Below are 15,783 nucleotides of genomic sequence, written 5' to 3'. Positions count from 1 at the left end.
CCCCGCACTGCAATTAGCACGCGCACGGTGGAAGGCAGGGGAGGGGAGCGCAGTGTCCAGGAAGGTAGAGCTCCGCTGGCCGCCCTCCAAGCCGATACGGACCCAGCCAGAGGCCTGCAAGGCAGCCAACGCCTTGGCCAGGATGTGTGCAAGACTTTGCTTTGAAGCAGATCCAGAACGGTGCGAAGGATGTTGATCTCTGGAGCGGTTACAGGAGTTCAAGCTCTCTTATCAGGCAGGGCCTCACTGATCCGGGGAAGGAAAGGGATACCTGCTTTGGCGAAGCTCGGCCCTTGCTAGGAGGAGGCACGGGCTGCCTCTGGGGCGGAGGGGCTGCTCCATTCAAGGCTCTGCAGGCTGTGCAGGCTCCCTTGTTTAACACAACGCTGGGGAGACGTGGTGCGGCAGCATGATGCCTAGAGTCTGGACGGACCCTGCACTTGTCACTTCATCGGGTCGTCAGACTCTGCTCAGAGTTCACGTTTCCTTCGCGCACAGATTTGCCAGGACTGTCAGGCGATCTCCCCTCCAACTCCCCAATCCACAGCCGTGATCTCCTCTGCCAGGAGGCAGGGATAGCCCTCAGCTGCTGAGTGAGTCCATATCCATACCAAATTCAGCTGCACGGGGTGTGGGGATCACACAGCTGGAGCCCAAGGCCTGCTGAGATGTTTGCTCCATGGCTAAAATCCCATGCCAGAGCCTGGGCAACCTGCTGAACCCCTCTGCCACCACATCTGTGTGGCACCACATCTGAATGCACACCTTGCAGGAGTCCTGGGACGTGTAATTAGTTTCAGTACATGGAAGATTCAGAGCATTACAGAAGTGTGACAGGAGAGGTGGCCCAGAGAATGCAGGGCTTCGTATTATTAGTGCTCTGGGGAGAACAAAGCCATATAAAACCCACTTGGATACCGGACTCTCACATTTAACAATGATACCAACAGGTGTCAGAAGGGAGAAGTTAAGCTTCAACCTGTAAAAACCTGCAATATACCGAATGCAATCAAATCTGCCTGATTTCAAGCAGCCCTGCTTTCCTGTGGCCAGATGCCAGGGATGAAGAGCTCCAGGTTCAAGCACTGGTTGTGCCACACACCTCGCCAGGAAGCTGAGCTGTGCAAGACTGGCAGATCTGCATCGGATTATAGCACAGGAAGAGATCAAACTTGATTACTCACTGCTGGAGGGTGAGTGCTGGAAGGTAACTGCTCTGCCTGGGTTGCAAATACAAGTGCAGCAGGAAAAGATCAGCTGGAGACTTTACTTCACAGACGGCAACGCTGTGGCTTGTGGAAAGCTCCTTTTCTTTCAAGGCAAGCAGTTACCCAAAAGGATATCACTACGTGAAGAATACTTTGGCCTGGACACGGCAGAGCAGACCACTAAGATCCTGGATGCTGAAGCGTGAACCAATGCATCGATTTTCCAGCAGTGACCACAATCCCGGTGTGTTCTCCTTCACCCTCCATCTCTCTGAATAAGCCAGGAGAGTTTTCCAGCTGCCTCCCGACTCCTATCCCAGTGCCAGATCCAGTACCGGAGACGTCACACCCACAAAGCCTGACTTCCCTGCTCTTTCGATTGTGCCATTGGTGACAGTGTCTCATCTTCACACTTGACAGTTCACAGGCTCTAGTCTCTAGAAGCGACCAGGCCCCCAGCCTGCTCAAGGACTGTTTGAAGTGCAGACCGGCTATGAGAGGCAAGGACAAAGACTTTGAACTGGACCAAACTCTGACACTCCGAGTAAAAACACATTTAGAAGATGGCCTCATCGCAACTTCCCGATTCTCCTTAACCTTTATCCCCAGGTGCTCAAGCTAATAACACTTTAGATGCTCTATGGTGGGAAACTCTGAATTGCTCGTTAGGCAGCCAAACCACATCAGAGCTATTCTGGGGATAAAGCACTGGGAATCTTTACAGGAACCTTTGGACTCCGAGTCACAGTATTAGCATTGATTTTAAATGAAATAATGGTCCCTGCTGAGCATTAAAAGCATTCTTTATAAAAAGCCAGCAAGGTAGAAAAGAGCCATTGTACCCAGAGCCCTGGCATCCCTCCAGGTCCCTTTGCTCTCAAGTGAATGGTACGGATGCTAATAAAGGCAATCTTCACCTCCTCAGCGCTCGACACTAGCCCGGTGTTTGCTGTGGGCTCAATGAGACATGATGTACTGTCTAATGAACATGGGAAATTAGCCATGCCTCTCTGGTCCTGCTTCAAGATGCTATTAAAGAGCTTTCAAGGGCTGAAGCAAACTTCCACCTAAGAGAAGGAAAGCTGCTGGTTGCATGCAGCTGCACACACCGTGCATTTCTATGTGGGTAAATACACACCGAGACGCACACCCCCTACCTTCCTTGTCACCGACAGCTGGGCTCCTGCTCTTTCCCCTGGGACTGCTGCTAGGCTGCTGCTGCTCCTTCTCAGGCTGTTGTTGCTGCTGGGACTGCGAGAGCTTGCCTGGGGGCATGTCCTCGCGGGCAGACTCATGGGCTTTAGTGATCTGCTGCTGGTAGAGGGCCAAGGCATGGGGAGGCACCTGAGGCTTCACACTTCCGCTCTGCAATATCCCCTCTGAGAAACCTTCCGAAATCTGCAGAATAAGAAGGAGGATTGGTGATGCTTGCCATGTACTGTGTGACTCTGTGATTCATTTCTGTGATTCTGTACTGTTGATAACCATAGCAGTCTTCAAGGAGACATCAAGGTGTTCTTCTGGGAGATATCTGCCCCACGCTATCACCACAAGTCTTACCACCCCAAACAGTGCTCTGAAGCTCTCCAATCACAGGAGGTTAAAAAACCAACCAAACAAAATACATTTTTCCTGCTCCCACAAGAGTATCAGATCCGTTCTGGTGACACTCTGAGAGCCTCACACTTGCCTTGTTTAAAACCTCGGATCTCTAGTTAATTGCTTGTAGATTTTGCAAGAAGTTACATCACAGCAGACGATCTTAAGCTGTGACACGGAAAACTGAGAGCATCAGGAACAGATCCTGCCTGAATACTCCAAACACAGCACATGAAATCAGGGACTTCTTCCCTCCCCACCCTGCAAATGCTCCTCCTCTGGTGTTGAACTTAATCCTGAAAATAGTGTGGTGCTTTCTGTCACCTTCCAAACTATAGCACCAGGAGGAATGAGCAGCCTGGGAGAAGACACGCTCTTTTGGTATGGGGCTACTGGATAGCCAAAAAGGGGGACCACCGAGTTTTGCGATGAGGAAGAACATAAATGCCTCCTGTGCGACATTGTTGCTTTCAGTGAACCCACTGTAACTCCTAGGTCCTCAGTCAATTTTTGTGACTTATTATTTGTGTTGTGGTCTAAGAGCTTTACACCTGGACCAAGCCACACTGTGACAGGCATTGCCTGAACAAAGAGTTACTCTGCACTTAGGCAGAGCCAAGATCACAGTGTAGGTCCTCTGAGTGCATGATCTCAAGAGAAGCACAGGGCTGAGAAGGTGCACAATCTCTTTTTAAAGTGATGGGAGGTAGCAGCCATGTAGCAATGACAAGGTTTTTCTGTCCAGACCTCTCACTACTTTCTGTTAAAAAAGCCCAAGGGACATCCAGACATTGCTGACAGAGTCTTGCCAGCAGCTGGGAACCTGCTGTGCACAGAAAGCACCTTGCTGGCTCTCAGGCCCCACCAGATCTCTCAGGACCCAGGCACACCACTCTCCGTACAGGAGACAGTAATGCACAGAGGCAGGGTGGAGACTCTGTGAGGCAAACATATCCCCCAACTCTCACATACGCTGCTCAGGAGGACCCAGCCCAGTGCAAGAGCGTGCACAGGGCACCCATTACCATGGTGGTCTCAGGCCAAGCCCTCCTTCGTCAGGTACTTACAATGGGAGGAATGGCAGCAGCACGCTGCTTTAGCTGTTTCAGGTCCAGGGGTTTCTGCGGCGAGGAGTTCAGCCTGGCATCACTGGCGGTGTTGAGCAGGCTGGGCCTGGGGGACAGCAACCTGAACACGAAACAAACGTTAACCGGGTGATGTCATGGACGAGCTCCATCTGATCACTCTCCCACGCCCTGCACTCCTCTGCTTTATGTTGGTGAACCTAGAGGACATCATCTTCCTCAAAGAAGAGCGTACTGGACCACTGCTCCCTGCTCAGACCTTGGGCTCTGGAGCACACTGCCGCCACTTGGGCTTCTAGCTCTGCAAGTTGCTATCCCAATCCTGACCAAGTCTGTTCAGATGGCAACCACCATACCACAGATTTCAGAGTCCACTATGGGGTTGCTTGCTTGACAGGAGGGTGCTCAGCAGTAAATCCTGCTGCACTGCAGACCCCGGGAGGTGTCCTGCACCTTGACCTTTGGCAGGTTAGAGACTAGGAGTCCTTAGTCGTCCTAGTCAGTGAGAGCAAGCACACCAGGGAATCGCTCGCAGAGCGTTCCCTATGCAACACGCACCAACAACGCCGAACTAGCTGCAGAGCACTGCAGTAGCGAGTGCGACTTTGCCATGGAGCGACAAAGCCGAGGGGAGGCGGAGAGCGGGATGGGATTCAATTCCTGCTTTCCAGACAAGACAACTCCACTGGGACTCTGTGCTCAAGCAAGACAACGTGTCTGACTCAACAGGCTTTCGATTCCTCTTTTTCTTATCCCTTACGCTAAGCACTTCTAGCAAAGCTGCTGCTGTTGTCCAGAATAAACCCAAGGGAGAACTGGAGCCTGGAACGGGAAGGGGGAGTTACAGAGCAGGGTGCCCAGTTCAGATTTCATTTGGGCATCATGCCATCCTCCGGAGATCATGCCTGGTGCTCACCCAGCACTTAAAATCAGCCTCATGCTCCTGGTCAAGGACTGCCTTCTATCAAGGTGCTGAAGCCTGGGAAAATGATCACGTGCACGTGGCTGGGGTGCCTGGACCATATGAAAGACGAGAGGCTGGATTTTGATGGGATTTGATGTACAGAGCCAGTACAACCCTCTGTCCTCTCTGCTTACTCTTCCCCTCCGCTGTTTGAGCTGCTCGGGAGAGCCTGAGAAGATGGCTGTGCCGAGCCCCCGTGCAAACAGTGAGAGGCACAGCTAACGCGGGAGCGAACACTGCGAACAATAAGCAGCTTTCCACGAGCTCACATCTCCCAGCGCTTGCCCGTCTCACACGCACCTTGGCCGAGGCCGCCAGCCCAGATTCATCCCACGTGTCTGAGAGCGCTCATCCTCCTGCCGACAGCCACCAGGCTACCAAATCTCTGCCTCTCCTCGTGGGATGGGGGCTCCTCACCGCCCTTGAGCATGGGGGCCTTTCTACAATGGCGCAGCCAGCAGGAAAAAATGGGATTTGGGGCATCTGCAGGGATCTCCGCCCCCCCGCAGCTGCACTGCACGGCCCTGCCATTCCAGCAGCTGGCAGGGGGTGACTTGCTGCTCCAGGGCGTTATTGGAGCCGAGGGACTTTTCCCTTCCCAACCAGTCCAGCACACGGCAAGGCAGGCGGGCACTGCCAGCGTCTTACCAAAAGGGGACAGGGATGGAAGCAATGGCCTTAGGTCGAACCCTAGGTGTTTCTGGCTCCTGGACCTGTGCTGAGACCCCAAGGGCTGCGTCTCTCCAGGAGATCCTCGCTTTCTCTCTCTCCCCACTTTGTTGAAGCTAGTTCATGGTTTTTTAAGGTTTACAGCTTGATTTGTTTATTTTAGCTGTTATTTCATTGCTCCCTTCAGCCTATAAATTTCAAGGTCATTCCATGCTCACCCTTGGATGAATAAACAAGCGTGGCTGGGCCATGTGAGGGGAATAAATATATCACTGCACTGGGACTGCCCCAGTCCTCGCTCCGCATGCTGCCCTGGATCAGAGCAGGGTCGGGACGGACACCCAGCTCCGGATCAGCCCCAGACACTGCATCGGGGAGCGTCCCGACTCCCAGAGCGCAGCTGGCGAGGGGCAGCTAAGCCAAGCTGTCCTCCAAATAAACGCAGTGACTTCTGCCGGCTGGGGCTCCCAGGTGGAGTGAAGCCTCACCGTGGAGGAACAGGGCTCTTGAAGAACAGGACAGGGTATAATGCCCCAAAGGCTGCTGAGATACGTGGCCAGGGGATGAGGTCTCCAAGACCTTCAAGCCATGCTGAGCTGGGGCAATGCTGCAATGGGGTTCCCGAACTGAGGAAACCCAGCGTTCGCAGAGCACCCTGCACCCAAACCCTGACAACTGGGTCCCCCCACTCCCCAGGCACTTTGGTTTCTGATTTTGCTCCATAGATGCCAATCTTTCAAAATGAAGGCCAAGTTTTTTTTCTGCGCAGACCTGACCTCCAGCTGCAGGGGAGCCGGCGGAGGCTGCCAGCACCACACCTGCTCGGCTCCCAGTGCCTGGGAAGAGTTCGCTGTCCTGCCAGTTCGCATTAGACACAAGCGCTGCCAGGAGGGGAATGTGTCAACCCCCCCATCTGAGACGGGTCCTGGTGTTCAGCAGCGGGGAGCCCAAGCTGGGAGTGCTGGCCTGGCTCCATGTCACTTCAAGGGCTGCTAATGGGGTGGGACAGACTACCGTTCACAGGCGCTTCGGAAGCGACATGAGTGGTTCGAAACAGCACGGGGCCAGATTTCAACAGCCATGGCTGCGCTCAGCAGTGCTCGCCTCCTCGGCAGCAGTCTTGCTGGACACATAGCTAAACAGTCTGATTTTCCAGAGGCCAGCGAGCTTTATCAGCAAGCAGGGCCTCGGCCAGCGCACAGCAGAGGAGCTGCTCCAGCTGGAGCTGCTCGCCTGGGCCGAGAGCCTGGCCCCCTGCGCTCATGCTGATTTAGGAGATGAATTTTAGGCACCCAGTATTTAAGATCTGAATTGCTCTCTTCGAACCTAACTCATCATCAGGAGGAGAGAAATGAACTCGCCCTGCTGCAGGCAGAAGAGGGGCTGACAGACTGGCTTAGCTCAGGTTGTTCAAAGCACTCTGCGATCCTGACATTTAGGAAGCCAGAGTCAACATTAAATTCATCAATATGTAGGTTGCATAATTTATTATACCTCTTCTCCCCAAATCTTGCCCTGGACACGACACTGTGTGCTGGATGCTCTGCTCTGAAAGCCACTGGCCTTGCCTGCATGCAGTCAGCAGGAAACGGGATGAATGACCCTCAGCAACTGCTGCACCCGCTTTTAACCTGGGGTCTCCCCAACCCAACAACCAGAGCCCCTAAAGCTGAGCGATGGAATTGGAAGGGGAAGGAAGAGGATTCGAGCACCAAGGCCCTATACACAGGGTCAACACATGCATACAGGATGAGCCTCAGCTGTACGGGTACATCCCTTCCCAGCATGAAGCTTTGGGGATGACCAGGACCTCACATTCTCCATCACATTCTCTTCAGCTTCCACCACTGAGACGTGGGACTGGTTTAATTGCCAGATGACCCAGCACACTGCTACATGACCCATCCAATGCTGTCCAAATTTCTCTTCAATTCCTTGCAAGCGCGGCGGGTGTGCAAAGGGGCTGGGCCTCGGGGGGGAGGGAGGTGCTACCAGGAGGGTTCCCCCGAGTTGGGCCTGCAGCAGAACCTCAGCACTGGCCCTGCGCAGTCTTTGCACCTCTGGATGACCCACTGCCCTGGGAGCGCGGCAGAGGGTGGATCTGCGCACTACTTATGGGAAGGCATCTCCTTGCCTCTCTGCATTGCAAATTTGCGATGGGTAAATGTGCATGGCCTCACACATTCGTTCCCATCTGGCGTGACCTCCCACTGAACTGCAGTACTGGCAGTGCTAGCAGCAGCCTTCTTAAAGCACAGGCTCTATATGTAACCGAAGACAACTAGCTGCCTTTTTCAGCTTTGACGAGTTAAGGCTGCAGCCCCTTGTCTCGGCCTGGTCTTTGCTAGTGCAAACCGCAGAAGGATCCAGGAATGCCAGCCGCAGTAGCTGCTGCTATATCTCACGCCTCCAGCCCGCTCTGCACCCCTGCCACCTCCTCACCCAGCAAGCCTCCGTCCCCTCTGAGAGGGAAGCAGGATGCTGCAGACAGCTTGAGGCTTTTACAAGCGCAGCAAAAGCACCCACACCCTATTGGCGCAGGGTGGGCGAGCATCACCCACGCATCCACACACCCAGTGCCGTCCCAGACAGGGCGGATAACACGGCATCTCGGCAGCACAGGCTGCGTGCTCAGCGCCTCTGCTGAGCATTCGCAAGTCACCCTGCAGCAGCTGAGCTGCAGTAACTGCCTGAGCGCAAGCAGACCTCAGCCTGTGGAAAGTGCAAGGTAACTAGGTTAGCTCAAGTTCCATCACTTTGTAGAGGGTTAAAGGCATGCAAGCAGAAAACCACCATGACCCAGCGACCCACAGCAAGGAGATGAGTCCAAGCCTGAAAGCCATGTCCCAGACTTACTGCTTCACTGAGCAATGCTGCTCATCTGCATTTCCCATTCTCAGCTACAACGTTTTCACTGCAAACAGCACACAGGCACTGGGGAGCCTAGCTGAGGAACCACTGATTTAGTGTGCAGGACACGAGAAAAGGCCACAGATATATTCCAACTCAGGCTAAGAAAAGACAGGGTGTGAATTTGACCTGGTCTGAGCACAGACAATGGCACACACGCCTCTAGTTTCAGTTAGATCACTTTGAAAAGGAGCAAAGCGATGCTGGGGAAGCTGCTCAGTCTGCGCGTGCAAAGTGCCTGCTGGGAGCCCAACTTGCACAGACCCTTCTGAGCTGGCTGCAGACTGCCTCTCCGGGCACTTCCCGGGATGCAGAGCAGGCCCACAGGGCCGACCGTGCGGGCTTGGCTCCGCACTGGCTGCGAGTTCCCGACCGCTTCGCCTGGCAATGCCAGCTTGGCCTCTCTTGCTACACCTTTCCCATGCAGTCAGGCCCTGCTATCACCTGCGTTTCGCCACCAGATGAGATAAGCAGAGTGGCCCAGGAGCAGAGGGACGCCTGTTTAATGCTTAATATTCCTGGAAGCTGGTATTTGTTTGGCAAGAGAGATACACACTGACTCAGCGAGGAGCCCAGGATGAAAAAGTTCTCCCAAGGCAACTTGCCCCTTTGCTGCTGTGAAGTTGGTAAAACCTGTTGCTGTCTTGCTTTCAGCTGGGTTAACGCTAAACTTGAGGAGTTCAGTTCTGCTGGCCTCACTTTCCCTTGCAGGGAGGTTTTATCCCGTCTGGGAAGGAGGAGATGGTGGGCAAGGGTGCATCTGCACAGTCCCTGATCTGCAGCACTGCTGCTGCTTGGCAGGTTGGCAGCGAGAGGGGTTGCTCCTGCAGGGCACCTGGACACGACGCAGGACACTCCTCTGTTAGCAGCACTCACCCACAAGATCCCGAATTCATTGCAGCAAAAGTGCAGGAGCTAGCCCCCTTCCCAACCCAACACTCCCCTTATGGACGGTGACAGCTCGCTACCGCCTCGTCCTGCCGCTTTGGGGGGTTGATTTTTAAATGAGTCAACAGTGCTCTGTGCCACCCGCCTTGCTGCCAAATTGGCTCCCTGCAAGCCCACGAGAGGGATGCACCATGCGGGATGCCAGCCTCCCGTCTGGCTCCAGGGTGGGACAGCCGCCATTCCTACACATGGTGGCAGCGTGCATTCAGGAGGTCCCTCCTGGCCCAAGAGCCAGCGTGAATGGATCAGCAGTCATTAGAGAAAACAGTAAAACAAAGACATGTATTTATATATATTCTTTAAAAAAATAGGAAACCTTGTCCCATTTGCAAGGCTCTTGGGCAAGGAGAGCTGTGTGGCTGTGGTGGGAAGACATGGGAGGCAACAGGGCGTTTCTCCTTCAAAAACACCATTGCTTCCACTCCTTGGCCCCGGAGCTACCCGTGAAGGGCCGGGGCCTTCACCGCCTGCTGCGGAAGCTGTCCGAGGGCTCGGGAAGACAGCAGCGCAGGCAAAGACCCAACGGCGTTTACCACCGGGAGAGCTCACGCCCCCCATGCCGCACAGAGCCACCTTATGCTCCTTCCAGGGCTGGCATCGATAATTCACTTCTACCGATCCGAGCAGCATCTCCACCAAGGGAGCAACGGAAACACAGCTCTTCAGTGACTTCTCTCCTGCCAGCATCAATTCAGAGAGAAACTGCTCCCAACTCTGGGAACCCCATCTATGCCTCGGTGCAACTCAGCTGCCCCCAAGGGTACGTCACCCACCGCTGCACCACCCAGACGGCCCGTGGCCAGAAGACACGGTGGTTCTGCACCCCATACCTGCACACATCACACTGCCTGTCGCTTCATGGCCCCGTTGCAAGTCATGGCCAAAGGGCTGCAGCCACGTGGAGATGCAGCTGGGCACAGCCCTTCGCCTGGGGGAACGCCAGAGCCAGCAAGAGCATCCAGGTCCCTGTCCTCACCCACTAGACATGGCCTGACGGTTTTCAGCGCCAATGGAGAAGGCACCCTCCAGCCCACACAGCATCTTGGTTCCTGCTGCTTTGAAATTTAAGGGAACGGGCAAGCAAGAGACCTAGCTTTGACTCCTGTCTCCAGCAATGCCTTTTTGGTGATATTCCCAAGAAAGAGCTCATGAACGTGTACATGGGCACTGCTGCACCCAACAGACCGAGTTTTGTTCACGGGCCACGCACTTACCCACCACGTGCTGCCACCTTTCCTACCTGCTCTTGTCCACAGCATCCTGGTCGTCCATCTCATCCGCACTGCAGGTTGCGCTGGAGTCGCTATCAGGGTTTACACCGGGGCCCTTACTGCCTTTATGACTCTCCTTCTTCTCGGCCTTGGGCGTCCCCTCTGCCCCTGCTGTCCCTCCACCACTGACACTGCTTTCCGCTTTCTTGTCATTCCCTTTGTCTTTCTCCTGGCTGTCTTCGTTCTCTTCTTTCTTCACCTCGCCCTTGCAGGGCTCCTCACTCTCCTTCTCCTCCGGCTCCTCCGTTTTCACCACGTCCACCACCAGGTCCTCTTGTGCTTTCTCCTCGCTGGTGGCCGGCTCGGGAGTTGCCTCCGCAGGAGGGCTGCTGGCAGGAGCAGGGTTGGTGGCAGGAGCAGTGGGAGCTGGGAGAGCATCGGGGGGTGTGGGAGCGTCTTCCAACTTGACTGCTGGTTCTGCGCTGGAATCACCTCCCGGCCCGGGTGGTGCCTTGGCCCCGTTTTCGCCTCCCTCTTTGGCTTCGGGCCTTGGCGAGGGAATGCTCTCAGTGTCGGAGCTGTTATTTACTGCAGCTGAGAAAAGGGAAGAAATAAAAATAAGGATCAGATTGAGATTCTCACTTCCCATATCGCTGCCTCCGCCCCCTCCCATGGGAGGAGAACGCCCTCATTCCTCCGAAAGGGAGACGATCCTGAGGCTCAGAAGAGCTGTGCCGAGATCCCCTGCACCCAGAGCCTACCGAGCCAAGAGACGCTCTGGGGTTTTCTTTGCTTGCCCAACATAACAACTGGTCTGGCTATTGCTAACCTCCACCCAAACACAAAACCACATTCCCTACAAGCCTGAAAACCAAGCAACGGGGAAGCAGGACTGTGACCAAAAACTAGCTGTGGGCTGCTCTGCCACTTGTGTTCAGCAGGACAGGCACTGCTCCCTCCTCACTTTGCTCACCCATAGCTCAGAGCTCCTCAGCTTTGCTTCCCATGGCCCGGGCACCTTCCTGACTGCCCGCTCGAATGCCAGCACGGCATTGCTGCTATGCTGCTAACTTACAGTGCCGTGACCCTGTCTCTGCCACCCCTGGGGCAGCCAAGGGAACGTCCCAAAACACTGCCTGTGTTTGTTGTTATTTAAGCCACCAGTATCAAAAGGAAAGGAGGTCAGGGTCAGTGAAAGCAAAGCTCTGCCAGTGTTTCAGGATAGGTTAATCATTAAATGTAAAGGATCATTTGCAAATCTGACGAGGACTTGAAATGAGCTGAAAACACAAGCGTCTCTGCATCGTTACAGATGAAGGTGCTGCTGAGAGTTTGTTTCTACGGCTGGAGAAAGGATCCTTTCCTCCAGAACTTCCCCGTGCAAACACACCAATGGGCCAGGGGGATCACTCGGCTGCCACGGTCGGATCTTAACAGGTCCCTCTCGGGACAAAGGTCTCTCACGCTCGTGTAAGAAGGGAGAGAGTGGTTTCCTCACATGCATCTGTTTTCCTCTCTCTCCCTAGCAGCGTAGACAGCTTTCAAATGCTACACAAATGAGTGACACTGAGAGGTACTGCATCCCAAGAGCTGTGTGGCTGAGCACATCCAAAGCCTTCCACTTGCTTGGCCAGAAAATGCGCCAAACTCGTGAGGTATCTCAGCCTCCCCCAACATTTATTTACCTGCAGTCAATCACTGAGATGCAGTCACCCAAGGAGGATGGGCACAGGACTGACAGGACACAGATTTACAGTAGGTTTGGCCAAAATCTTACTTAACAACACACCTGATGCTACTCCTAATGTGAGAACCCTCCAAAGGCAGCTCGTCCCTGGTTCCACCAAGCCTTAGGCTCCACTGCAGACACTGAACCCAGGATGGCAGAGCGTGATCTGTGTGCCCTGGATGGAGAGGTGAACAGCACCAGCCAGGCAGTCTGGCTGTCTAGAGGCGCCCCGTCCACCAGGGTGCTAGGCAAGCGGCACACATGCCTGGTGTTCGCAAGCACGAGAACCGGACGCAGAGAAATAATCGCAGAACCAAAACCATGCCAAGACCTTCCCTCCGGCCCGCTGCCTGCCCCCCGGCCCCCTGATCCTACGGTATTCGCTACGCATCTCCAAATGTCACCCAGGAGCCAAGCAGCCTTCTCAGGCATAACGCTGCTCTGACATTTCTGTGCCCATGACATTTCCTCCACCTGTGCTTACACGTTTATTCAGCTCAATAGCCCACTTCAGAAATAGTCCCCCTCCGCCCAACGGGATGAATACGAAATGAGAAAACAGGAGCTCTAGGAACGTAAAGCTTCAAAGTGTGTCAAGCGATCTGTCTTTAATCTTAAAAATACATTGTTTCCTCTCAACCACTCTCACAAAAAGCAAAATAACTACCTTCTACATTGTGTCTCTGAGTCACATATCACCTCGCACAAAGATTTACCTGGAATCTGCCTTGTAATGAGTCACTTTCAACAACGACTTGAAAAGATTTTCAGTTTCGAGTCCCATTAGCCTGGGTGCTAAGGCCAGGAATCAGCATGGTGCTAGCAGTGCTGGTTAAGTTATTAAATTACTTTGACAAAAGTCAAATGGGGCTATTGTTGGAAAATTATGCACATTTTCTCCAAACTCACTGCCGCGCTTTCTAAGCGATAAATAGCCAAAATTGTCACTTTCAAGTTGTTTCCTTTCTTTGGCATGGCTGGGAGAGAGGAAAACACTCCCTTAAGAGGAAAATGAGGAGGAAAAAACCTGCCAAGGTGCATCAGCTTCACACTTTAGAGGCTGCAGCTCCTTCGGCTTCCCAGAGGAGCAAGAACCTCCTCGAGCTCAGCTGCCTCGGGCAGGAGGGTCAGCAATGCCCTGACGGGATGGGGATGGTGCTCCGCAAACCCAATGGGTTACTCCTCCTTGAGGAGCATGCTCCTGCGTCCCAGGGGCATCACTGCAGGCCTGTGCCAACGCCAGCCCCGGGGCAGCTGGTGCCGCTGCGCTCCCTGCCGGCACCGCGGGCAGGCCGGTGGCTCTCTGCTTGCTCTCCTCCAGTAGCTTCCCCCATAGCCTCTCCTCTAGACCACACGGCGCCTGCTATCTAACCCCGACGCGTCCCTGGGCTCCGCCAAGCTGCGCAGGGACAGGCCTTTAGAGGAAAACAGCACGAAAATGAGATTTGCAAGAGTGTGAAAGTGTGCCAGGCTCTGCGATAAGCCGAGCGCTTTGGGGACTGTGGGCTGATGGAAATCGCAAATAAAAGGGCTGTCTCTTCTTCAAGGTGAGGAAAAAGAAGTCCCTGGGGAACACACAAAGCGCCACCTTTGCTGGGACAAAGCGAGACAGCTGGGTGGGCAAGGGCTGGAGGGGAGCAATGCGCACGGGAGAGCCGTTTTCCCGCGGTGGCTGCACTGGTGAGACCTGGGACCGGCAGTGAACGAAGGTGACAAAAGTCCATCCCCTCCGCTACCTAGGGGAGCCCTTTATGTGCAGCCTCAAAGCAGGGGCCGAGGAGCCCATGGACCTTGGAGAAGGCACTGGAGGGCAGTGCTATCCTGGTCGCCCCGTTCCTTGAGAGCCTGACATGGCTTCGAGAGCTGCTGACAGCCTCCCCACCTGGACCCTGAGGAGGCCCCCGGATATCCAGCAGCCGTGGTGGAGGCCAGCTGGTAACTGAGCTCCTGCCATTGCACGACCTTCCCAAAATAAACATCCCTCCAGACAGACACCGGAGGAGGGCAGTGATCCAGGGCAGCCCTCGCGAGCGTGAAATCCAGAGGCGCTTGAAAGGTCATGAGCGCCTCGTGCTGCAAGACAGCATCGCCTCGGTGCCTCTTTGGGGTGACAGACACCCTTGGCAGATGCTGCCCCTCGGGAGCACGGACATGCGCAGGCCAAGGGAGCCAGTGCCGCAGGGCACCGAGCAGAGCCTGGAGCACCCAGCCACAGCTGGTGGGCAAAGTCAGGACAGCTGAGCACGTTCCCCCCAGCACTGCCCCAGCCCCCCTCACCTTCGGCCTCCTCAGCCATCTCCTCTTCGTTGCCGCTCGTCCCCGACACCTCCATTTCCTCATCCTCAGCTGCGGGAGGGAAGGCAGCTTCTTCATTTTGCACGGCAGTGCCCTTTTTCTTCTTCCGCTTTGCATTCCTTTCTTTCTCCTAGGGAAGAGGCAGAAAAGGGTCAGAAGGAACATCACGTAGGCTTGCCCCCGTGCCAAGGCATGGCACGTGCCTTCACACCAGCGCTGCTGGGGAACACACCACACGCTGCTGGTAGAAGGGATGCTAACACTGCTACGGCCCCCAGCTCCTGAATCCTAAAGCTCCCCAGGTGAGCTCTCCTAAAAGCGGTCTCCAGGACCAGGCTCGCCTGCCAAAAGACCAACAAGCCTGCAGCACAGTCTCGCCAGGCCAAAAATATTGAGGCAGAGCGGGACGTGGAGCACACTGGGCATCCGGCTGTGCTGCTGACTGCCCTTCTGGGCAGGAACAAGACTCAAGGGAAGCCCTGGGCATTCCTAGTCCCACACACGGAGCGCACGGGCTCAGACCCACAGAGGTGGTGCTCCTCCATGGCATGGCTGGAGCGTGATCCATCGGACACTGCTGCCAAGCTGCAGTCAGGGTGCAGTATCTCCCTCCCCCAGACCTCAGCGGTGACGGTGACACGAAGGCCACCTGGTGTCCCTGGCAGAGCTGGGACCCCAAGCTGTGGTAAGCCTCTGCGGGAGGGACGTCACTGACGCGCAGACAAGCGACGTCCAGGGCTGGAAACAGCCAGGCAGTTCAACCGTCTGATCCTTATGTCTGTGTTACATGTTTGCATTACGTGTTTACCGGGACTACCTCCCAGCTCCTCGAACGTGCGTGGCCCCGTCCTGACGCTCATCCAGAGATAGCAGAGGCGATGACCCAGGCGCATCGCAGCCAACGCTTTAGTGCATCAGTTCTCCCACATCCCAGAGCAGGTGCTGCCAAAGGACTTTACTCCCTCCGCGCAGGGGAGGCTGCCGCCGGTGGGATGCTCAGCATGTGACAGCATCCCGCAGGCGCTGCCAGCGCTGGCGGATGTGTTTGTAAGCGCTGACCCCTGGGAGATACGGGGCTGCCCAGCAAGTGGAGCAGCCAACAGAGCAGTGCTGAGCACCCTCCGGCCCCATCCTGCCTACAGCCCCCAGGCAGCACTGTCCCGTC

At 55.1% G+C, this 15,783-nt stretch overlaps 1 protein-coding gene across 40 annotated transcripts in view; it reads right to left on the bottom strand.

Moving 5' to 3' along the window:
- The window catches only part of NCOR2 (nuclear receptor corepressor 2), a 291,098-nt gene that overhangs the window by 40,734 nt on the left and 234,581 nt on the right, over window positions 1-15,783 (bottom strand). For all 40 annotated transcript variants that reach the window (XM_068911834.1, XM_068911856.1, XM_068911855.1 and 37 more), the window contains 4 exons: window positions 14,601-14,748; window positions 10,624-11,188; window positions 3,875-3,995; window positions 2,366-2,606 (listed from right to left, as the gene is read on the bottom strand). In XM_068911834.1, the coding sequence (XP_068767935.1) occupies window positions 2,366-2,606; window positions 3,875-3,995; window positions 10,624-11,188; window positions 14,601-14,748 (1,075 nt within the window). The remainder of the gene's footprint in view (window positions 1-2,365; window positions 2,607-3,874; window positions 3,996-10,623; window positions 11,189-14,600; window positions 14,749-15,783) is intronic.

The sequence above is a fragment of the Struthio camelus genome, chromosome 17 (assembly GCF_040807025.1).
Source record: "Struthio camelus isolate bStrCam1 chromosome 17, bStrCam1.hap1, whole genome shotgun sequence".
Classification (NCBI taxonomy): domain Eukaryota; kingdom Metazoa; phylum Chordata; class Aves; order Struthioniformes; family Struthionidae; genus Struthio; species Struthio camelus.
Note: the sequence above shows the minus strand (reverse complement) of the source record. Positions and strands in the feature narration are given on the sequence as shown.